The sequence below is a fragment of the Thunnus thynnus genome, chromosome 1, assembly GCF_963924715.1.
Source record: "Thunnus thynnus chromosome 1, fThuThy2.1, whole genome shotgun sequence".
NCBI classification, from domain to species: Eukaryota; Metazoa; Chordata; class Actinopteri; order Scombriformes; family Scombridae; genus Thunnus; species Thunnus thynnus.
The window spans coordinates 28,527,233-28,552,034 of NC_089517.1; the positions used below are offsets into that span (position 1 = coordinate 28,527,233).

The 24,802-nt window shown below is 36.9% G+C and overlaps 3 protein-coding genes across 5 annotated transcripts in view; 2 read left to right on the top strand and 1 right to left on the bottom strand.

Annotated features, from left to right (window-relative positions):
• Positions 1 to 14,904, top strand: part of nptnb (neuroplastin b) — a 29,162-nt gene extending 14,258 nt beyond the window's left edge. For both annotated transcript variants that reach the window (XM_067594470.1, XM_067594480.1), the window contains 7 exons: positions 2,926 to 3,100; positions 4,482 to 4,576; positions 7,912 to 8,045; positions 8,231 to 8,504; positions 13,417 to 13,438; positions 13,559 to 13,632; positions 13,725 to 14,904. In XM_067594470.1, the coding sequence (XP_067450571.1) occupies positions 2,926 to 3,100; positions 4,482 to 4,576; positions 7,912 to 8,045; positions 8,231 to 8,504; positions 13,417 to 13,438; positions 13,559 to 13,619 (761 nt within the window). In that variant the 3' untranslated portion in view covers positions 13,620 to 13,632; positions 13,725 to 14,904. The remainder of the gene's footprint in view (positions 1 to 2,925; positions 3,101 to 4,481; positions 4,577 to 7,911; positions 8,046 to 8,230; positions 8,505 to 13,416; positions 13,439 to 13,558; positions 13,633 to 13,724) is intronic.
• A 231-nt stretch (positions 14,905 to 15,135) lies between these two features.
• rec114 (REC114 meiotic recombination protein) lies at positions 15,136 to 23,407 on the bottom strand. Its single transcript, XM_067594492.1, has 6 exons — positions 23,014 to 23,407; positions 21,428 to 21,517; positions 17,289 to 17,372; positions 16,734 to 16,907; positions 15,547 to 15,612; positions 15,136 to 15,300 (listed from the first exon to the last, which is right to left on the bottom strand). The coding sequence occupies exons 1-6, from the start codon at positions 23,095 to 23,097 to the stop codon at positions 15,136 to 15,138; spliced, it is 663 nt and encodes a 220-aa protein (XP_067450593.1). The 5' UTR covers positions 23,098 to 23,407.
• Positions 22,991 to 24,802, top strand: part of LOC137185912 (potassium/sodium hyperpolarization-activated cyclic nucleotide-gated channel 4-like) — an 81,959-nt gene continuing 80,147 nt past the window's right edge. For both annotated transcript variants that reach the window (XM_067594449.1, XM_067594457.1), the window contains exon 1: positions 22,991 to 23,080. The gene's annotated coding sequence lies outside the window, so the exon portion shown is untranslated. The remainder of the gene's footprint in view (positions 23,081 to 24,802) is intronic.

Sequence of the window (24,802 nt, forward strand, 5' to 3'; positions counted from 1 at the left end):
TTTGTTTGATTTGCACAAAAACAAATGCAACATTATGATTTTTACGGGGGTATTTCTGACTATTTCTTGGCCAAGAGCTGTGATTTCCCAAAGCCAGGCTAGCTGTTTTCTCATATTTTCAGTCTTCATGCTAACTTCATATTTACAGTGATGTACATAAATGAGAGTGCATATATATATATGAAGCAAGTATGAAGGAGTTAGCTTAGCATAAATACATATATATATATATATATATATATATATATATATATATATATATATATATATATATATATATATATATATATGTATATATATATGTATATATATGTATATATGTGTGTGTATACATACATACATACATACATACATACACACACACACACACACACACACACACACACACACACACACACACACACACACATATATATATATATATGTATAAACTATTCCTTAAATAAAGGGTGGGTGCTGTGGTCAGCTTCAATTCATGTCAGATACAACTGATTCCAATAGTGACTAGCGTCAGAAAAAAGTCAAAAATGTCAAAATGTCCATTAAAATTTACCAAACCACTCCTGCAACATAATCCACTTTTCCACTGTCCATCTGTACAGTCAGTATAGAACAAACTGTCATTGTTGTCATTGTTACACCAAAATATGGCTAAATACAATACTTGTGTAAACTCTGAAGTTCCCATGGATGTAGTCTATTTAGCTGTATTTTGGTGAGATGGCTGTTTGGAATGTAACTGAGCATACAAATGATGCAAAGTGGATTATGATGCAGGAGTGGATTGAGAAGTTTTGGTGAAATGTGATATTTTTTTCACTATGAAAACTTGCCACCTATGGAATCCATTGTGACCCACGCAACTTTAAGATGACCATGACAGCCTTCTCTGTAAAATAGTAAACCACATATAATTTTCAGCCACTTTTCAAACCTACAAGAGGTGAGTATTTCATACTAAAATGCATACACACATTTTGTGTGGAGTGTCACTTTAACTGATAAGTGATCTCTGTGGATTTTAAGAGTAAAGAGATAAGCGCATGTTTGTGTGACTTTGCTTTTTAATACAGTGTTACTAGTATGCGACCCTCTACTTTTTGCATTGCAAAGTAATACAAATATATGTGTTATCCTAAATTAGACATAAGAATGTACAAAATTGCATATCCTTATAAAGTATAAGTGGTTCAAACCATTTAGCTCAACCACGTGCTCAGGAGGCCCACTATTCTCTCTGTGGCACCATTTTCTTATTGTATTGTAATGTGAAACAATGTCATGATTTGAGGCCTGACTTGCCTTTCACAATAATGCTGTAGGCCTCGCCAAGTTGGCTACTAAATCTAAGCTATTTAGTTTAATTGATTTCATACCACATGGCAACATGTAACAAAAAGCAGCTCTACTTGACATTAAAACAAAACTAGTAATGTCATAAACTACAAGCCAATGTAAAGCAAAACAAAATATTTGTATTGATGAGGAAATAATTTAAAAAGTAACATCCCTCATTATGTAATGTATCAGTCATTGGGATACAATGTCGATCTAAATGCAGCCCTGTATCAGAGTATCAGCAAGAGGAAAGGGGGAAATCCGGTTTCCCTACATCTTTAAGAGCAACATTTTATATTTAGTCACATTCTGATATGGAGATACATTATCCAGCAGTCACCACATTTTAAGTTGTGACAAGGTGTCCTACAAACAACCTTCTGGTTAAATTGCCTGTGGACCACTGTGCCGTGTTTGCTAAATGTTAATTTATGTACCTCATGTTGTGTGTGTACGCATGTCTCGAAGATACTATTAATAGTACATGTGCTTCTGCTTGGTGGGGGAGAGAGAGATGTACGGGGGGAGGGGAGAGATATCCCCTTAGCAAGTAAGTATACAGAACTGCAGGAAGAAGGTGCCATGACTGCTAATAGAAGTCACTCGCTAGTAGTCTAAGTGACCCTTCTTCCCCTCTCCTCCCTTTTACCTTGCTAGTGGCCTTGCAGCAGCAGCCAGTAGTAGGATTATGATGCTTCTCCTCTCTGCTCCTCCCCTCGGGGGCTCCATCGTTGCCATGGTTGGCCCGCCCTGGAGGAGGAGGAGAAGGAGGAGGAGGGGCAGGGCAGAAGAGGCTTCCTGCTTACTACTACTCAAGGCAGAGCAAAGCTCGCCCTCAGATGACACTGCTTCCCTGAACGTCCTTGAGAAATGAGCACTGGTATTGCGTAGTGATTTAGAGGGTGAAGCAATTTAGGTAATCATACAGCAGTAATGTAAAATGTCAAAGGCCCAGATCTCCCAAGTATATGGCTCATCTTACCTCAATATTCTGATGACATTTACATACAGGCCTCTGTTACAATGAGACATTTAAATTACTTTAGTTATCAGCTATATCATTTTCTATCTGACAAATGTTCTTCTGCAGACTGTGTGACAGCACATCAAGAGTTTTCAGATTTTTTTTATAAATGCAGTGCTATAACCAAGGAATATAATAATATCACATCAACATTTGATTATTTTTGATTAATTGTCTATGTTTGTCTAAAATAGAGAGATTTTGGTAGTGGTTGCTCTTATACTCTTAATATTGATGACGCATTAATATGTTTTAATTAATCAGTCACTTTAAGCATTTCCATTCTCAGCTTTGTCCAAAGATTTTACTCTGTCAGAGGTTATTATTCTGTTATTACACTAGACAAAAGACAATCAGTTGACACAAGGTATTCCAGCTGTTTGATGTACTTATGTCTTTTGTTTGTTTGTTGTGTGCACTTTTGTCTTCACTTCATAGACACCCGCCTACATAGATCATATAAAAACAGCATACAGCCTACAGCTACTACAGCATGGGAAGAAGCTTTAAAACAGCATTGAGCCCCACTTCTGTGATAAGGTTTGACTGTCTCTGTCTTCCAGAACCAAAGATCAGTGCCTCTGATCAGACCGTCCTGCCAGCGGACAGCTCTGGCATACCCATTACCCTGCAGTGTAACCTCACCACTGCTCACACTCCCCACGAGGAAAGCTTCTGGATGAAGAATGGACAGGAGATCCCCAATACACGGACAGAGCAGAGGAACACAGTATACAGGTGACAAACAGCTTAAGAGAGAGGATAATGCAGACAATAAGTGCTCCCAGCGATGGAAAGTGAAATATGGGTCTACAATTTATCTCAATGCTTCATGTAAAACAGAAGTGGCTACGCAAGCAAAAAACACAGCTGAGGCAATCTTGCATAGTCACATATCTGACTCAACAGTGGGCGTCTAGCATAATTCTTGTCAGAAAATAATGGTGAAGGGGACATTGTCAGGACAAAGGCAGTATACTGATTGGCTATCACTTTGAAATGAGAGTCTTGTTCACATTTCCAGAAATGGTAACTCAGGTTTGTTTCTCTGCTTGGCTAACTAACTATAGATACTGAAAGTGGGTCAGACCATAGACCACAGTGTTGCAAACATTTTCAGTGGTCAATGTGCATCATCAGTGCATGCTTCAGAGATGACTTAAGTTATTTTCCATAAGTCAACAAAGTAAGATTGTAATTATTGAACATACATTTTTCTAAATTTTGATGGAAGGTTATTTTCTTTATCATGAAAACACATCTCTTTATTTCAAGTAGCATACCAAACCTATAAAATTTTGTTCTTGTAGCTGACAAAGTGCTATCTATGGCTCTATGTATTTCATGGTACAACTTTATGTATATAACACATCTTGTTACATTATGCTGCTAGATTTACTAGCAAGCTACTACAAATATCAGTGCACTGTATCTCATAAGTACAAATGCATGGTTCATATGTTGTTTTTTTGCTTTAAGTCATGTGTGATACACTGGAACAAGCACATGTGATTCAGAGCTTATTAGGAGCACTGCTGAATTTGGTACCCTATTCATTTTAAATAGCTCAAGACCGCCACAGAATGAGATCAATGCTGAGGTAACTTCTGACATTCTCGTCCATTTTTCAAAAACTTATGCAGCATATCATAATATGCCTTAAACCAATACCTATGCATCTAATAAGAAATGAAAAACTAAATGATAGCCTAAAGTACCAACTAGTTGTTAGTTCCTGCTGTCACACACTATAACCATTGGAGCACAAAGCTACTGTCGCCCCTGTAGACATACCACAGACTATCCCTAGCCACAAGATAAGACCAATTGGTCACTTCCTTGTCACATTACATCAGCGATACGCTGAAGATTACAGCTAAAATGCCTGTGGTGCCCTTCCCTGCAGAATGCAGAACTGCTGTTCTGTAATATAACAGCATAATGCCAACATTTTGTCTCCCATGGGCTCAGAGGTCCTCTAGGCCCTCACTGCCATAGTCCCAACTAATTATTAGAGTTCAGCTGATATTAGTGGACTTAATTTACTTAACTACTTATAATGTAAGTGACTAGTAAGTTAAAGTTATGGAATAAGTTGGTGTTTTGTATTTTGTTGCAGAATCATTAAACCACGGGCGGATGATTCTGGGGAATACATGTGTGTTTACACATTTCAAATGGCACCAAATGCAAATGCTACAATTGAAGTAAAAGGTAAGATTCCTCTGTGATATAATAACAACTGAACTTTTGTAACATTAATAACACAAATGTCTTTTTATCAAAAAATGTCAATGTCCAACAACTGAACCCATTAGATTCTGAAAAAGCCCTGGCTTTAATTTTAGTGTTTACCATGTAATCTGTAGTTTTCTGCTGAGAGATGGAGAGCTAAAGGTGTCCTAGAAAAGTTAATCACCTAAAGCTGTGTGCAGAAAGTCCTTGTTGACAAAGTTGTTTGAATTCATCCAGTGCAGTGGTGATGACAAAGAGCATTCCTGAGGCTGTTGTCACTCTTTCACTGAGACGACAGTCTAGCAAAAATGGACGGGCGTTGTACATGTTCACAAAACATGCAAACACAAGGTCTCCTATGAGGCATCCTTAAGAGCACATACACTTTTAAAAATTGAGTTCAACTTATGGTTTCGTGTTTGTAGATTACTTAATGATTCCATAGTGTAGAACTCAGACTGTAATTAATAATTTATGTAGTGAAAGTGAACTAGAACAGTCTCTGTAATGGATATAAAGCTAACCAAAGACCTACTGTGTTGGTTTTATGCAAGCTGACAGCGAAGCCATCAACTTGAATAAGGAATCTTCCCTGACAAAGGGCAAGTGAAACCCTGTTCAAGAGAAGCTTGCCTGTGTGTAGTGCATAAGCCAATTTGCTGTGGCATGGCTATGGTGCATACTGAGCATGCCGTGCCTCCTATTCCGCGGCTGTCTTAAAGCGCTGCCTGATTGCGTAACATGGGTGATGACCGTGTGTGTTCTGCTTTCACTGGATTGTGAGATGACGGGAGTCATCGCCATTCAAACTGAAGTGTCCTAGCCATCACCAGACTGCAGGCCTGTGACTGCTGAGGCTTGCTATCTGTCCTCTGGAGAAAAAGTTAGTCTTTTAACTAAACTGATGATGCATGATTTTGCCCTTTAAATTGGACGACATTCAAAAAAGATATATTAAAATAACAGGATGTTTTGACTTTGAGAGTAGGTACCATTGCAGGATCTAAACAAAGCTTCTTTTTTTTCGGTTCTTAAATGCTCTTGTGATATTCTAGAGATGTTTGAGATCTTTTATGACCCAGGTAGCAAGCCCACTGTTATGCTAGCCAGCTTTGCACTGCGCTTCTGGCAGCAGTTCACTGAGATCCCTCGCCTACAGTGTCCTTGGCACACTCATTCTTGCAGGACTCAGCTCAGAGGCAACAGATGGAGGGTTCTGTGATGTTGTAGGATTAAGGCTCTGAATCCGGTCCCAGCCATCTCTGTGGCAGGAGGGGAGTTTATTGTCTGTGATACTAAGCTTACCACAGATACATATTTGGTACCTTATATTTCTCAAATTGCAGTAAATGTTAAGCAGATGAAGCTTGAGATTAAGCTATGAAATGTTTCAGCTTGCATATTGATAATATAACATTATCCTTAAGAAAAAATCTGACTGTCCAAGTCTGTATAAATAATAAGTCTGTTTAAAAATAATCCTCACAATTACAAAATGAAGCCACCTCAACACCTAGATAAAATGTGGAAGGCGACTAATAAAGGATTTGATTTAGCAGCTCTTTACCATCTGATGTCACCTTAATCAGCTTTTTTCTATTCTTTCTGACAGCTTTGACCTTGATCCTCCTCACACACTGCTCACATTCATACAACGTCACGATACCTCTGTCTAGCACAAACAGATTAATAATCGCAGGAGTGTGAAATGGAGGTTTCTGCCTGTTTTAGCGCCACTCTGAGGGTTGTCTCTGCGCTGTCAGTCACTGACATAATACAGTCAGGATAAGGCACAAATGAGCTTGGCCACTCCCCTGCTCAGGGAGCACGTGTGAGCCATAATTAGAGTGGAGTGATGTCACCAAAGAGCTCAGACCTCTCCTGCTCCGTTATCCATGCGCAGCTGAAAAATGCTCACTCCAGGCCTCTCCCTTATCCCGCTTAATTGCATGGAAGGAATTATTGTAATTTTGAGGATTAGAGGAAAAGCAGGAACAGTGATCTTCCTGATGCTGTACAGAGTTAAATTGAGAGTCTGTGTCTCACCTCTGTTTTATTGATGGATCAGTTTGACTTGGCATCTGTTGCAGTGCTTTATCCCATATGCCTAAATTTATTAAATTCATAACCTTTGTGCTGCATTTTCGTCATCAGTTCATTCATTAATCAGAGCCAATTTACACAGTTTTCCTCTGGCTCAATGTCTCTTTTATGGAATTCACTTTGGAATTATTATGAATGAGAACATCTGGAGGCTCTCATATCATACTGATCCCCCTCTTCCATGACCTCATTATGAATTTTGTTGAAATGCTTTTTTGTCTTCCAGAGTGATATTCCCCATTGCGGGGGTTGGGTGGAGGGGGTATCTGTGCTCACAAAATGACTACACATCCAAAACTGCACTTTTTATCAAGAGCCTTTGACCATCCCTACTTCTGTGCAAATCTCTGTTCTATTGGACTCTGTTACACAATTCAATTTTGCAAGTATTTATTAAATCCATCTTTTTCATAAAATGAGAAGTCATCATGGGTGATTATGTCTATATTTTAAGCTAAACTTATATCTACTACTTAAAAATAGTAATATCTACTACTACTACTACTACTACTACAAAACAAAATACAAACAGAATACCAGTTTATTTTGGTAAAATTATTTTGTTAGCATTCAACAACTACAGCCCCCATGAGCTTTTGACAGCATGTGTATGTCATAGACTGATGGGAGCTGTAGTTGTTGAAAGCTAACATAATTAGTGCTATGTGTTAAAATGATTGGTTGTTAAAACTGTATTACCAATTACACTAATATATGCCAATTTGACCTAGAATACAAGATGAATCGCACACATATCATATTTTAGCTATTTTAGAAAGAATGATTTCAAAAAATCTTATAAGTAGAAAAGAAAATAGTCCAGAAACATGATACAACACAAATTCAGTAACCTCTGTGTGAGATACTGAATGACATAATGACATGACTTCACAAACTAAATGATACTGTATGATTTTTGAAAATATCTTAAATTAATTCACTAACCATGCTTCTTCTCAGCTGCAATAACTATACACATTTCAAAAGAAACAAAGCTGCTTCAGTGAATCAGCCCAGCTATAGAGAATCGTAATTGCACTCCTTTCTCTTACACAGACAGCTGAATAATACAAATTATTACCTTACCCAGAACAGCTAATCATGCTTTCCTTACTCATGCCATCTGGTAGGAGTTAAAACGTTCCTTTGAATGTCTCACTTCTGCCAACTTAGCTAATGATCAATTTTATTTATTTATTTTACCTTTCCAGCAAAACCTGACATCACTGGCCACAAGCGAAGTGAAAATAAAAACGAGGGGGAAAATGCAATGCTTTACTGCAAGTCTGTCGGTTACCCACATCCCACCTGGACATGGCGTAAAATGGATGGAACATCCTACACGGTAAATGTACATACTGTATATATAAGTATAAAATTGAGAGACAGAGAGAGAAGCAGACAGACAGATATAGATGTTAAATAGATTGACAAGACAGATGGCATATGTACTGTGTTTATTCCAAATTAAGCATTTTTAAGCATTTTTTTCAATGTAATTAACGTTTAAAAATGACCATTGTGTTCCAGGACATTGACAACTCCACTGGACGCTTCTTCATCACTAATAGAGACAACTACACAGAGCTCAACATAATCAACCTGGATATAAACACAGATCCTGGAAAATACGAATGCAATGCCACCAACGTGATTGGGAACACTGCTGAGATCACTATCCTACGGGTGCGAAGTCATCTTGCACCGCTTTGGCCATTCCTGGGTGTGCTAGCAGAAATTATAATCCTTGTAGTCATCATCGTTGTGTACGAGAAACGCAAGAGGCCAGATGACATTATCGATGGTAAGAAAACTTTCACTCTGTTATTAGCAGTAGGCACTAATAAACTATAAAAGTCATTATGTTAAAATTACAGCACAGCAATTCCAAAGTATGAAGATATTCAGTGTTCTTTGTCTGGAGTCTGATATTTGCTATAAAAGTATTGCACTATTTTTAAAATACATGTAGTATACAAACTGCACTGACACTTGGTCTGATACTAAGAAGTAAAGTTAAATAATAATTATGGTAGGTTTGCTAGTGTCAGATCAGAAACTTCTGTTACTACAAAGTGTGTCCAGTAACTCCCTTTTCCAAAAGGACTTTAGATCTAAAGTAAGGTCAAATGTCATCATGAGAGGAGCTTGCCAGATCTGTAGTGGCCAACTGACTATCAAAGGACTTGCCTCCTTGCATCTTGACTGGTGTGGCGAAAGGAGAAAGGAAGGACATTGTCACATATAAGCCACATATTGCACATATTAGATGCATGCAATGACCTTTACACATCAGATTAGGTAAACAACCTAACCGCAGCCAACCTTTCCAAGAGTTGGCTATTTTAGTGTTGTGTACTAATTGCAATAGCAACAGCACATTTGTTTCCATACTGATAGAAGAATAAGAGTGCTCATAAACATGCGGGTTTACCAGCATGTAGAGCTACTTGCTGGTAAACTCGCATATTAGTCCCAATCTATAACTTAATTGGTTACTATTCTTTTCCCCCCTTCTTTCCAAATGGCAACATAATCTAAATGGGTGGTAAGTGAGAGATTCTGCATGGTTCCAGAGATTTTTTTTTCTGTCAATTTCTATGTTTTTACGAGCCTACAGTCCATCCAAACACTTTGCATTGTCTTATGAGATATTAACATTGTGAATTAAGTTAACTTTTATACCAATTATGGTGAAATGAAAACTTATCTCCATCCATTTTCACTTCCATCAGGTTCAGGTGACTTCTTTTCACTTGATAGCTTCAGACATGGATTCAATTTTGTTGATTTCTGAAGAGCCAGAATCTTAAACCATATTAAAAGCTATATCTACATAAATAAGTGAAGTTTGAATTATATATAAAATAAACATGTTGTGTATTTCTCAACTGACCGTCATTGAAAATGCAGGCCTGTGTCAGTATGTTAGCAGTCCTAATGCCACAGCTCAAACTAATCACTAGAGTGAAAAAAGTTTTAGCAAAAAAAGTAAGCAAATGTAGACAAGTGATGGACATTCACCAATATTCAATCGTACTTTAACATATTCAAATCCAAACCCCCAAAATACATTGATTTAGTTACTGTATTGTACAATTATTTGGATAACTGAGAACACCCAGTTCTATTTCTTTTATGTACACTGACATACAGTACATCTTCAACAGCCTCAAATTATATGTTTAGAATTAAATTGAAATGTTAAAATAACATATAAAAATAAATACATGTCTATGGATAAACATGAAGAAATAATGAAGAAACAACATCTTTCTTTGCAGATGTAATACAAGTTATTTCTAAATGTATTCTTCCTCTTAGTATGTTTACCTTTTAATGTATTTCTTTTTCTACTGAGGAGGGGTGAGTCTGATATTTATGCATAGTTGTCAACACCAGACTACAGGTGTAACCTCTGTTTGCTGCTAGATGCATTCATTGGAACTGCTTTTTTACCTAAACTATAATGGTACTATACAGTATGTGATTATGAACAAGAATGTTCTCACTATGATCACTCGTGTGTGTAGCTTCAACATGCCACTGCACAGTGCAAATAGTTTATTGTGCTGCTTGCAGAGCCAGGAGACTCTTTTGAACAAAAAAGATAAAGCGGTGCTTAGAATTATTCATTTTTATGACTCTCTTGGCATATGCAAGTAGCAAAATAATTTTCAAGCATTCCTACTTTATACACACTGGGCTTTGGTCTGAGAGACGCACTGTAGACAAGCAGGTAGACACTAGTTTGCCCGACAACATCAAGGTTGTAAACAGCCCATAATTCACTCTCTTATACTAAAAGGCTCACAAAAATAAATAAAAGAAAAAATACCCATTAATTAATATGGGACAGATAATTAAATACATAATTTCTGCAGAATGTCCAATTCCTTTGTTCATTCTGTCATACTTTTATCAGTTCATGCATTTCTTTTTTGTTCTGAGATTGTCAAATATAGTAGCCCATATGTGAGATCAGCCTTTCCGCTTAACAAAAGAAATGGCCCATGCTTCAGGAGGCAGACAAAATCACGTGATAACAATGTGACAAGATGAAAATGTCTAGAAAGCCCAAAGGCATCTCCAGTCACCAAAGGTTCTGTCTGACCTTTACTCATGTGGCTTTGTCTTCTTTTTATTTTGGAATCAAACATTAACACACTATACTATTATATAAAACCACAATAGTCTTCCCGCTAATGTGAATCACTTCAGCTGGGAAACAGTTGTACGCTACAGTACACTCTAATACAGACCAAAGAAAGCTTCAGGGTACATCCTGCTTTTCATTCACTTAGTCTAAACAAATATTATTTACGTAGTAAAATGTGTAAAGAATATTAAGTAGATAAACTTGTTTTAGACTTCAATGTCTTAAACTGGTCACATGCTGTTTCTCCCCATCACTCCTTCTTCTTCACACCCGATACACACACTGCCTGTGCTCCAGACAATCACACAGGAAGGTTTAAGCTGACAGACTTAAATGTATTCATAATTTAATGGGCTCCAAAATTAACAGATGTTTCAAATTATTAAGTATTAAGTACTGTAGATATCGGTTTATGATAGCTACCAGAACCCATTTTTTAAATTTTAAAAAAGTCATTAATTTCTAACCATTATTTAAGTTCAAATGTATTTCTTTACTAAATATAATAAGACACTATGGTGGTTAACCACATCTATTATGATCTGTTAATATCCATAATTGAATATATAAATTGTATGTATTTTATTCAAGTTACATTAGTTAATCATATCACATTATTGGTTTGTTAAAATTGTTAATTAATCGATAATCAATACAAAAAACAAACATACAGAGAAAAAAATGCTTTCCTACAATACTTGTTTAAAATACATACACACACACAGCTCAAGTAAGCTCTGTGCATGGCCTCTAGTTTGGTTTCATCTACCGGAAAAATGAAGCGATTAAGGTGGATTATTTTTGCCATGTTTATGCCATTCAAATCAGCAATGAGGACTCCCAGCTCACGATGCACAGTCTCTCTAAATCTCCTTTTAGCATCCCGTATTCCCGGAGGTTTTGGCCCCTGTCTGCGCGCATTATGAATTCTGTTCTCTTGATGGCTTAGCTGTGTTTGAACACTTTTATACTCCACAACCAAGAGCTCTGAGGCAGAGGCTGACATTTCTATGCTGTTTCAAAACCAGTTGCTAAAATTCCAGATTTTGCTGTGTGATAATTTGCAAAATACCACAGAAAATTTAAGCTGGGAATTTTGTACCCACTTACAGTTTGATGTTACGTACGACTACAACCAATGCAGTTGAATTTAATTACTAATTAGATTATCAATGTTCAAGTACTAGTTTCACACAGTAAAAATCTGTTATTTGTTATATGCTTGCAAAGCCATTATGATAAACATAGCTTTTGTGTTGTATACATAGGATGTGTGAAAACAGTGGGACATGCCGACAGATGTTCCTCCTCCAAGTGATCACAGAACCATGTTTTTTTGTCTTAACATTATAACTGCCATGATTTGCTCCATATTAATGCCATGGAATGCTGCTAATGCTGCTTATCTCAGACATGTAACTGCATGAAAAATATCTCACTGTGTCTGGTTACTTACCTGTTGACACATTTTCATCTGTATGCCAAACACCAACCACCTTGTCAACCCCAAGGCTGCGGGGTTTTCAAACTAACTTGTCACTCAGTGCAACAATATTCACTATTATTCACCAGTTCCTCTTCCTGCAGTGTTTCGTTATGTTAGATAATGTACGTTGTTTACTGCACTGCTGTCTTGTGAAAAATTATGACAATTTATGTGAGGAAATTATTATTCAAAAATGTGTGTTTTCATTAACTTCATGTTGCTAATCTTAATTGAAATTAGTGTTGAAAGTTGTTGCAGGGAATTGATAAAACCACTAGATGCTGAGAGAAAGATCCATGTTTTTATGCCAAACCAGTCACAATATCACACCCATGTGCTAGGCCCTTTCAAATTCACTATGAAATTGCTGAGTGTAATTAAGAGATGGTTTAAAGTGAGCCATCTGTAACCCTCCTACACATATGCTCAGCCTGAAATGAACACAAACCTCATGAGATTCAGATGGCATGTGAGGTTAAGTTTAGAATGCTTGGCAAAAAAGCTGTGGTTGTTTAAAGGACCATACCAGTTTTTCAGTCCTTCTACTACAAATATGTCACTGCTGACCATTTTCTCATTCTTGCAGTTGATGATATTTTTCTGAATGGATTTTTACCACCTCCCAAGCAGCCTTTAGTACCCAAAAACATTTTTTAATGCAATAAGCTACAAAACTCACAGTACCCTTTCCCCTCCTGTGTTTGCTTAATGTTTTCCTTCTAAGTCTGTTTATTAGACGCAGAGCTTGTGCATAAAATGCTGTTCAGCAGCTGACTCACATGATGTCAGAGCTTCCCACCAGTGCACACGACTGTGCCACACCACTATTCAGAGCAATCTGTTCTCTCAGCTGCATTAACATGGAACATTAACGTTTGAAGGATATGGTAACCCATTTCTAGCAAATTTCTTGTTTCTGGAAAAGTGTGAAAATAGTCAGCAAAGCAAAGTACATACCTATTGCAGTAAATGTGCTGAAACATGCAGCACAGGTATTTTCCTTTTACCTTTATCTCATATTTGACTTCTGTTTTCTGCTTTTTTTCCCTCTGTTCTTTCCTCGCGTCAAAGATGATGAACCAGTTGGACCAATGTAAGTAAATAAATATTCTTACAGCTACACATACTGTATAATTCATAGTGAAATACTCTGTACTGTGATTTGAATTACTATTACCTTTAGGTCACTAAACCATAACTGCTTCTTTCCTAGGAAAACAAATTCTACAAACAACCACAAGGACAAAAACATTCGCCAGAGGAATACAAAATAAGCAATTTACTCAAGTAAGAGTCTGTTGTAAGGGATGGGGGCTAAATATAGAACTCACTGCAAGGATTATCCATAGTCACGCCTTCTCTTGATTTTTCCTTCACAGATGAGATGGCTAAACTGCATTTTTGGCTACATGAAGGCATCAGAGGTGGATAGAGCTCCAGGCAGTTTTGAAAAAAGCATATCTTGTCTCATTTTATGAGAAACAATATCAGCATAACACTGGCAACAAAAAGAACATAATGGCTGTCTTAAGCATGCCTTATTCAGTCTTACATGGAGATTTCGGGATGACGAATAATGACGAAAAACCACCACAAAGGTGTACACATTTTTAATGTGCTGTTGATGTCTCCTTTATTCATTTTATCATGGTCCTCAGATGAGGTGATCCCTTTTGTATTACATATCATGTACAATGCATGCAAGATAATTACGCAATAGGATACTCAGAATAGACATCTTCTGTTGTTATCCCTCGTGTGGCTTTTTTTGCATCCAAAATTACCTTTTTTATGGAGTCATCCTTATCATATATATATATATATATACAGCACCAGTCAAAGGTTTGGACACACTTTCTCATTCAAGTGAATGGGAAAGTGTGTCCAAACTTTTGACTGGTTATATATTATATATATATACGTATATATAGTTTTCTTCTTGAAAATTTGTACAGCATATCATTGTAATTTAACTATGTTTGATTTTGTGACAAGAAGTCCACTTTTAACAGAACTTTTATTGTGAAGCAAGGGCTTCAATGACTGGCAGTATTTACATTTAATTGAGAGTGATTACAGAAAATGACTACTGTGTGTTTAACTATCAAAACAAAAATATGTGTATTATTTTTATTTTCTTTTGAGAGTAACTTAGGTGTCTCGTATATGTTGCAGTATGAGTGTTCAAATGATAGGAAATCTGTGAAAGAACTATTTTTTTTATATTTCCCAATTTCATTAATTGATTTTTATTTTCTATTTTTTCTCTTTAACTGTATAGCATGGCTATAATCCTATGCAATATGTATTCTTAAATAGATATATGGAGGGCAGTTTGTTTTACTCAGTGAAGCTTTAATATTGTGGGATCACTTGGAAGCTGGCATAGCAAAATTCACTGCTGTAGCTGCATGACTCCTCTTTCAATACAATGTATCAGTGTGTGTTGCGGTGGAAATGGACCTGCATTAAGGTGGGAACAGAGGGACCAGAGTATATAGCCACGATCAAACATAGTGAGACCAATATTTTTTTCTGAATAAAAGGTTTAAAAATGAACCCAGATTTTTTTTTTTTTTTGGTATATTCAGTACCATTGGATGCATCCTCTTCAGGCAATATATCATGACTACTAGTGTGAAAGAACATTTCAAACAACATCGGCAATACAGCAAGCAAAACCTCCACCACCACCAGGCACTTCCTACACATACTGTATATATATATAAATATATATATAAAAAAAACATTTCACTTGACCTCTCTGCCTTCAGCTGTTGTTCCAATTCTTCACTCTTGAAGCAATTTCCTCAGCTCCCCCTCCACCTTCTCCACAAATGCATGAAAGCTGGGATCCAGCAGACAAACACGCAGGATGGGCTCCAAATCACCTTGTGCCAAAGAACCATGTTGGTATACTTTAGGCAAAGTCACAGCATTCTCTCCCAAGAAGTGCTGTGGAAGAACAAAAAAATACTTCATTGACATTTAAAAGAAAAAACTGTTAATTGAGTAGTCTTATGCTAGTATTCATCATTTAAGAAAAGTACCTATGCCTCAATAAGAATCAATAAAAACATTATGCTTTTTGGTTAAACTTAAAACAAAATTACAATTAATGTTGTAGATTAGATGTTTAATTTTGTTAGTTTTAGCTCAAGATGACCCACTGTTTACTGACGTTCACTTAACAATCAATACCTGGGTAAGACGCTTGATTGACAATGATCCTTGGACAACCTCAGGCTCAACTCCCACAGCCTTTCCCTGATGACACAGGGTTACACACAAAAGGAGAAAAAAGATTTGACAAACACGACATGACACCACAGGGTTAAGAGGCCAATCAATGGCTTCATTACTAATTGAAAGATATCCACCCCTCAAAGCCCTTTCATCTTCACTGTGAACTCCTTCAGTGTGTCTGTACACTAAAGGTCACATTCAACCCCATGGCAGAGTCCATTTCTTTCTCAACCCTTCATGTTAGATGTTGTGAAGCCCAGAAGAGCGTGATCGAAGATCAGAATCCAATTTCTAATCAACCATTAAGCTTGAGTGTTTTGAAGTTCCAAAGTTAAAAAAAAGAGACCTACTGACTTAAAGCAGAATTGAATAATAATGTCCAAACCAGCGTCGAGCATCCTTGTGTCATTTGTAGAGTAAAAATTTCAGCTGGTTAAATGCTTTGATTGCATAATTGCTGTTGGTTTTTAGCTTTAGGACAAAAATGTTTGTGTTCATAATCAACAATTTGACTGTTCAAGGCAATATGACAAACTAATTTCTTCAGTGGCTTAAGGGACATGCCATTCTGATGGTTGTATTTATAAATTCATTTTTATTGTTCTACATTCCTGTCTGTGTGTGTGTGTGTGTTTGGGGTGGGGCTTACTGTACTACACCATATATTTTATTGTGATTGGCTAATGATTCATGTACAGTACATAGTCTATCTCACTCCACCTACTGTAGCTGTAATGTCACCTCTAAGAATATGACAGTATTGTAAATAGCACCATCTAGTGAGGGGAATGTTGATGAAGCTGACCACAATATTGTGACAATACTGTTAATTAAGCAATGAACAATGACTAATAGTGTTAAATATGTAATTTTACAGTCTGTCATAATTACATTTTTAAATGTACAATTTACAAAATACATTCAAATTAATAATTACATTGTATGATCAGTGTCTCTGGAAGAAAAATGCAGTAGGTCTTTGATACATCCACAAACTAGGCTCTCAAGTTACCACCTATGTCATAGGCCTATTTTGGGGATTTCTATGGGCAACACATTTTAAAAGTACAAGCATCTGATCTGTATGTTGGTGCTGATTACAAATATAGAAATTGTATTTACTGAATTGTAAAATGGGCAACCTGTATCAACGGTGCAGAGACCTCAGTGAGGGGCTGATTAAGGGGCGGTGGGGCATCATCCTGAGTGGTGACAGGCAGGTACTCCATCAGTTTTTCCACAGCACTTGAACACTCCTTTATGGCCTCTGCCCTGCTACTTCCATCAAACTGCATCCTTATCATACGGCTCTCTCCCTGCAGAAATCCACAAATACATTCAATCTGTGTCTGTCAATCCCAACTGTCCCAATTAAAAACACACTCTATGATTTGTATGTTGCTTTTGTGAAATCAGCATCTCATTTAGATTTAAACCAAGGGTTTGATATACAAGGAGACTAATCAGGCAACTCAAGCCTGAGCATTAAACTTAACAGCAAATTATCAGGGTGATAATTTCAGTATGAGAAGGCTGTTCATCACAGAATAAACTATAAAAAACCTAATAATCCAACCTACAGTATTATTAGTTTTATTGGTTTTCATTTTAAATAAGTTCTAGTTTTAACCTTGAATTAAGACAGAAGCTTGAGAAAATATTACCGTGTTGGGATTGCAATACATCTCACAACTCACCCTCACAGTAAATCGAAACATCAGGTTATCAGTCTTTTGGTGTACTTTGATAAAATCCGAGCCATGGAGCAGAGGAATTGTATCCTGAAAAAGACAAAGATAATAAATCTTTTAGCAGGCACAAAAGGAATCTGTTTTACCCATAGGCAAGATTAACTGATGGATAACAAATAAAAAAAACATTTCAGGTATTTTTAAAAAATATAAAGTCATCCTCCATCCTGCTGAGCCAAATATAACCTTTATTTCCACTCATGACATGTCTAGACAGAAGAGAGTGCTTTACTTTTACCAAGCTGATTGGACAAAAATAGTTACCTAAAACTGTCTGCAGGGGTCTCTATTTACTCAGTAACCTTAGAGTCTCAGCTTTGAGGATTATAAGCATTTCCACACATGCAACTAACCAGTAGATGTAAAAAGGCTTCAAACAATAGCCTAATATTGTGATCAGCCTATTTTGTTAAATGTGCTTAATAAGTACATTTGTTTTGACTGTTTTGACACTTTCAATGTAGATATATAAACAGGATTTTCATTGGAAAAAACAGCACTGTTCCAAAAGATAAATGTTTAAAAATGTTAACAAAACACACTTTTGTATTCATAGCAGCATCATACTTAGGAATTTTTGGGAGAATCATCTCAGCTGTCCCTGATTGCAGTACAAAAAAATATATTGCTGGAGAGCAAGTTACCATAATGGTGGAAATAAACATAAAAGTAAATATATTAGGTTTCCTAACTTTTATGGATAAGCCTTACTTTCTGTGGGACAATCAAATGGTTTATTACCAATTAGGGAAACACAGTCTTGGGTATGAATTTATTTTATTAAAATGCAAACTTAACTGTACTGTTTATTATAACACAAAATATATAGCTAGATGACAAATTAAAGAAAAAACCTGAATAAATGTGTGGAGAGGCCTAACAAATGTACATGTTTCCATACAGGGCACTAGAGGTCACTAAACAGTCTGAATGGCTCTGTTTGTTAAAGTATAAAAATGATGTGAATCACATGCTGTGGTCTCACAGTTACCAGCACTTAGACACATGGGAGATTTTGGATCAACGTGTGTGACAGTGGTCCCCACCAACATCATCAAAACACTGAATGACAGAGTATCTTTTGGAAGAGCTCCCGAGCCAAGAAGCATTGAGGCTGCTCTGGCAGCTAGTGTGAGCCAACACTTTACTAAGACACTTTATATAGTTTTTTTTTTTCCACCCATCTGTTGCATGCAAGATATACAGTATATGCATTTAAAGATGACTGATTTGATGATGAAGTCAGGATTGTTTTTGAGGTATTTTGAGGAGAGCACTGGAGATCCTCAGTAAACCCTTGATTCTCTTTAATACAGCAGATTTCACTTGTGTTCAAAGACAATTTGTTTCAAATGTTTTTCCTCCAGACCTTATCATGTAGCCTATAGGCCTAAGCTCTTTGTATTGAAAGTTCCTGAGCATTCACTGCACCAATCTATAATAGACCAGTCTATCATCCTTGGTGAAAGCTCTCTGCAGTCTGACCTGAATATCTGTCTGGCTCGGCACCCTGGCACAGCAAGATAGCAGTGTCTCCTGCCAGAACTCCATTAACGAGACATTGAGTAGTCCCTCAAATTTCTGTTGTCTGCAGGGCAGCAAGCTAACTTTTTATGTCCAAAGACCACAATAACTTTACCTTTACTATTTTACCTGCTTAACCAGACTTCTACAGTTAAACAAACCTATACATAACGGTTACCTCCTAAATTACTATTATTTGTGGTGGTGACTTTAGTGATTTCCTGATGTCTGATGTCTGCAACTGGTCTTGGCCTATTTGTGGAGTTGAGATGTACATGTCTACTGTGCCAATCTTGGCAACAAACCAATACAGGAATAGGAAACTACTGTCAACTCCATGAGGCATATAAAATATGAATTGAACCAAGGCTTGTAAATTCATGCTCAACCTGACTCCACCTTAATGTTTCTATCAAAATCTGAACCAAGCCTGAAGTTGGTTTTAGATTTTCTGAGCCTGTACTTGGCTTTTCACATTTTTAAAAATGAAATGATTTTAAACCTGTACCCTAAACGTTCTGAGGGGCATTTGGCTTGACCTAACCAAAACAATCCAGTCAAGTCCCATCAGATTTGAGTAGAAATGTCAAGCTCTTCAGCAGAATATTTCATATGGCCTTCATAGAAGCCTTTTATCTAGAAAGCAGATTTTGTTACTGTTTTACATCCTACAGATAGAAAGGTGCATTTTTTCTTTAGCCATCATGTGAATGGTGAAAAAAAGGCCACTACATACTGTGTAAACACATTATATTCCAATTAACATATAGATTATTGTTCAGGTACAAACTTCAAAGAGAGTGGCAGATCATAGATGTCCCACCTGGGAATGTCGTTTTGAAACCAGCATTACTAATGTAATAATTAATATGATTCATAATATTCAGTGTCTCTTCCATAAGGGGGAGGACAACCAATTATAACAACTGTGATGTTCTATAAATTGCCAGTGCCAAAGCATGACATTTGCAGCTGCAGCCTTAAATGATTTCAAGCAATTCCCCTATAGCCACAATTTATTTTTCAAATTACGGAACTTCAAGTTAAGGTGCAATGCAATACCTATGCAACACAGTGTTTCATGGACTAACATCTACTACAGTCTAGTGTCAAAATGATGAGGTCTTATGAGCTGGAAGTGTGCATGTGAATATCAACATGAATTGATGTACCCTGCAGATGTACCTGCAGTTCAATCAGTGCATTCAGAACCAGGCTGAAGAATCTGCTGAAGGCTGCTCAGCTCTGTGACCATGGAGTCTGGATTTGATCTCATGGTCTTCTCAAATAATCTTGCTTTTGGTTTGACATGCTTGTATTGTTGACTTCTGGTTGAGACTGTGAGTGTATGTGATGTGTTATTGTGTATAGCTTTGAATTTTGTATCTTGTATAATGTGTTCCGTGTGTTTTTTGCTTTGTATTGTTTGTTGCTGTGCTGTTGTATGTTTTGATTGTGGGGGACTACAGATGTTAGCTTTGAGCTAACTCTGGTGCAGTGCATCATTTATGTTAAAAACTGTACACTGTCCCAATAAATAAACACAATACGATACTCTGCAGAACCACTAAACCAATTATAAACTGATGATTTCTATATATTCATGTGACTGAAGACAGACCCACATTTGATGACAACCCTATTTTAATCTATAATACTAATCTTAAATAAAACATGTCATATGTTAATCTATAATAGAGTCTTTTTACCCCCCCCCCCCCCCCTTTCCAACCAAAATGAAAAGTACAGTCCTTGTCACTGCTAACTCCCACTATTGGCTTTGGGAGGATCACACTCATGTGTTTCACACAGGGATTTAACATGTATCTTTGTTGAAGCTGCATCCCTAGTCACTGTGTTGATGGGACAGTAATTGTTACTCTGCACCATTCTCAAAAAAATTAAACAAACCAAACAAACAAACCCTTCATGGGGTACCCTTTCTCAAAATAGGTTCTTGCTGCATGCCTTCTTTGGAAAGAAAGAAGTTAGTTAATAAACTAGGCCTTCCCACCACTTACATACATCCCAATACACCATAATCAACACAAACAGTGTACCATCGTCTGGAAAGTAAGGCTAAGTCTTAAAGATCCCCTCCAGATATGTTTTAACAAATATCAAAATACTCTGCTTAGAATAATAATGTGTGTCTGATATTTTTCCTCAAAAAAAAGTACAGTTACCACATTGCAAATATTTTTCATTTCAAACGTTTAACTGTTGGCTATAAGATAATCCCGTCTTCATGGTAAAGTCCACTGTCAGTGTATGTACACTGGAGACTTCAAGCTTCCACATCACACATGCTCATAGGTACACGCATTAAACTCAGATTCAAGGTGAGCACAGATGAATGTGAAAACAACGTTCTAGTGTCAAACTCTGCACACACATCATTCCGCACAGTGAAGCTCGAAGATTCATCAAGGAACAAGAGAAAAACACATTTTTGAGTGGAGGGGGGCTTTAAGGTGCTGCATGCTCATTGTAAAGGACTATACATGGAAATTAGACAGCATAACACTAAGACGATCAATCTTGCTACACAGTCTTCTTACCAAGCTTTCCTGTCCCTGCAATACCAACAAGTATCCATATTCCACAATTGTGATGACAATTTCGGGTTCATTGCCATTTGCCTCAAATACCTGATGAAGAAAAGAGAAAATGAGTCAGTGCAAAGTTATAATGAGTTTTCCTGATCAACTCATGATGGATCTTTGTATACATTTTAAAGGGTGTTTGGTTAAAACTGATGTGTGTAAATGAGCAGTTCAAGAGTACTGAATTAGACATTTCTATATGTTCTATGTCATTTTGAGCACATGGTTTAACAGCCCATCTAATTAAGCACAGTATATTTAACATTTTTTAGTTGGTTAAAGTTGCACTTTTGGATGTAGATCATGTGTGTTTGGAATAATCTTCTTTAATTAAAACCATGCAATTCCATGTCAACAAATGCCCTAGGACTGTATATTGCAATGTGGTGGAGTCCTACGGGTGAAGCGTAAAAGGCCCTAAACTAGGTTTAAATGAACAGTTTGAAATATATGTTTTACATCCTTTCATCACAGTCTTCTCTGTGAACATGCAGCTCTAGCTTGCCATCTAGAGTCTGATGCATTTAATGGAGGACAAAGTTACAATCCTTGCAGCTACACTGCCTGATTTTGTTACATATCACTAAATCCCCAAATTATTTTGACCCTCAACACAGATGGATAGCAAGTTGGAGCTGAATGACAGGGTGAGGAAAAACATTTGGTGACTATGAAATGCACAACACCTGATAATGTGTGACATTTGTGGGCATTTTACAGGAGTCTTCCACATAGTAGTACTTAAACTGTTGAAACAAAGTTTACTTGCCACTTGGGATTATGATCATAGATTTATAATGTATTCATTTTTATTTGTGTTCATGTAAAACATATTTGAAACATGCAACTTACCTATTGCACTTACCTATTACCAAAAAATGATCAAATTATCTATTTATTATAAGTATGTCATTTAGAATAAGCACTTTTCATCATAAACATTTTAACATGTCACAGCAGGAAAAGCCTACATATAAATAACAATTAAATAAATCAAATTAAATTAAATAATTAAATTAACAAGGACTAAATTCCATTTAGCTTCTAATATGAATGAATCCCCTCACTTCCATGCAGAGAGACCACATTTAGCCTACTTTTCTTACAGGCTCAATTGTACCTAATATTGGCCTTTTTGCTTCTACTGTACTGATACTTCTAGAGATATCATCAGGAAGTTATTTTTTATGAAAAAACAAACAAACCTATAACTTGTGCTTAGCTCTGTGACTGGAGTGAAACATTCAACTACAATCATTTCATTAGAGGCACATCTAAGTTACCAGCCAGCGGTTAGTTGGGTCCAAAGTGAAAGTGTTTTAAGAACTTCTGAAGACAGCTTTATTTCATGTGTGCACACAGTAATAGTATAATCAATACACCTGCAATGATGGCAGCTTTTAGCTGTCAAATTATGGCTCATTGGAATGTAAGAGTACCTATAATGTCATATGCTAACGCTATGCTAGCTAAACAGAGAAAACTAATTTTAGCCAGTTAGCATTATGCTGCTCAACAACTGTAAAGTGAACGTGAGTTACCTTCCAAGGTCTGCCTGCTGTCTTTGTAGAGCCTGGAATGAAACGCCCATAGCGCTTTAACCTCCATGTAAGACTGCTGGCCATTTCCAATTATGTATCGATATTTTTTCTGGTAAACTAATCTGCTAATTTAACCACCGAGTGTGTAACTGTTAGCCGAGCCTGTGTGCTACTGGCGCGCGGAATCAGCACGTTCCTGTTTTACTCAGACACATAACAAAATATGCTTTAGCCAGCCTTAGACGGATAGATAGATAATAGTATTCAGAGCTGCAACGATTAGTCGATTAGTTGTCAGCTATTAAATTTATCGCCAACTGTTTTGAAAATCAATTGATCGTTTTGAGTCATTTTTTAAGAAAAAAATGTCCAAATTTTTATTCCAGCTCCTTGAATGTGAATATTTCCCGGTTTCTCTATTCCTCTATGACAGTAAACTGAATATATTTGGAAACAGTGATCATCATTTTCAACCATTTTCTGACATTTTTTTCTGGACCAAATCGAGTTATCGAGAAACTAATTGACAAATTAATCGATAATGAAAATAATCGTTAGTTGCAGCTCTGATATTATTATTATTAGGCTATATATATATTGTGTAAGTTTGCATGGCAGTGCAAGGGATGCTGGAATGCATATTGTATGGATAAATTAATAAAGTAGCCTAATAACTTTATTTACAGAAGTAGTTTAGTAGTTTTATGTGTTATAGATGCGTACAGTAGATACAGCCTGTTTAATTGACAGCAACAGAATATTTTGTACATATTACACCATGGTTATATTGCATTATAATGTATATACTCTGTACGAAAATGTGATATTGTTTTGGCACAAAACTGTGTAACCAAATCAAAGCTCCGCTTACCATTTACTAGCATTTGGGGGCTTTTAGCCACATCTCTCGCATTCTTCAGCAAATGGAGCTGGCTCATGTGACCTCATAGTGGAACCTCAGTCAAATGATAACAGGTGGATATAAATGGGGGGGGGGGGGGGGGGGGGGGGCAGATTGTAACCACTGTATCTGTTGATGGTCATTGACATTGATGTGGATGCCTAACTCCTGGTTTGACCCTTTTCCACAGTCACCGGTTTTGTTCTAATGTTCACAGACAATTAATGTCTGTTTCCGGTGTTTATTCAGTCACTAGTCCAGGGTCCATTCACTTTTACCAATGCAATGGTCACTACAGCTGAGACAGGATTTTACAACTTTGGTAAAGTTGTCACAGTGGCAGCTATTTTATAAACTATTGTAAACGGTAGAATTACTCTGTTCACGTTACAAAGTAATCCACCCAGAGTGTGCACTTTTTTGCCAGAGCTCTCTGTTTGTGGTCTGCTCTTTGTATGAGGGTCCTTGATCTTTCATATTGTAAGAGGAGGTTAGAGTTACAGGTGAAGTTTTTTTACTGTAATAAAACTGAAGAATTCTGACTCAGGAGGAGTCCCGGAAGGTGGGCAGGTTTGCACTAATGATTTTAATAATTGCTGTGTGGGACTAGATCTGCAGCTCCTGTGGAAGGGTGTACTTCCTTTGCCAGTGCAGAAAGAGGAAATACATCCCGCTGGGTCATCTTTATGTTGGAGTCTATGTTGATGTCTACACACCAGGTCCTGGAAGGTTGTAAATCCCAGAAACCTGAAGGTTTCAACAGCCAATAGTAGTAATAATAGTTCCTTCTTCTCCCTTTCCTCTTTCTGCAAGTGATTTATTTTTTAACCGAAAGTCCTTCACAGATCTGTACTTTTTGCATGGAATATCCCATGGCCTTTCTACTTC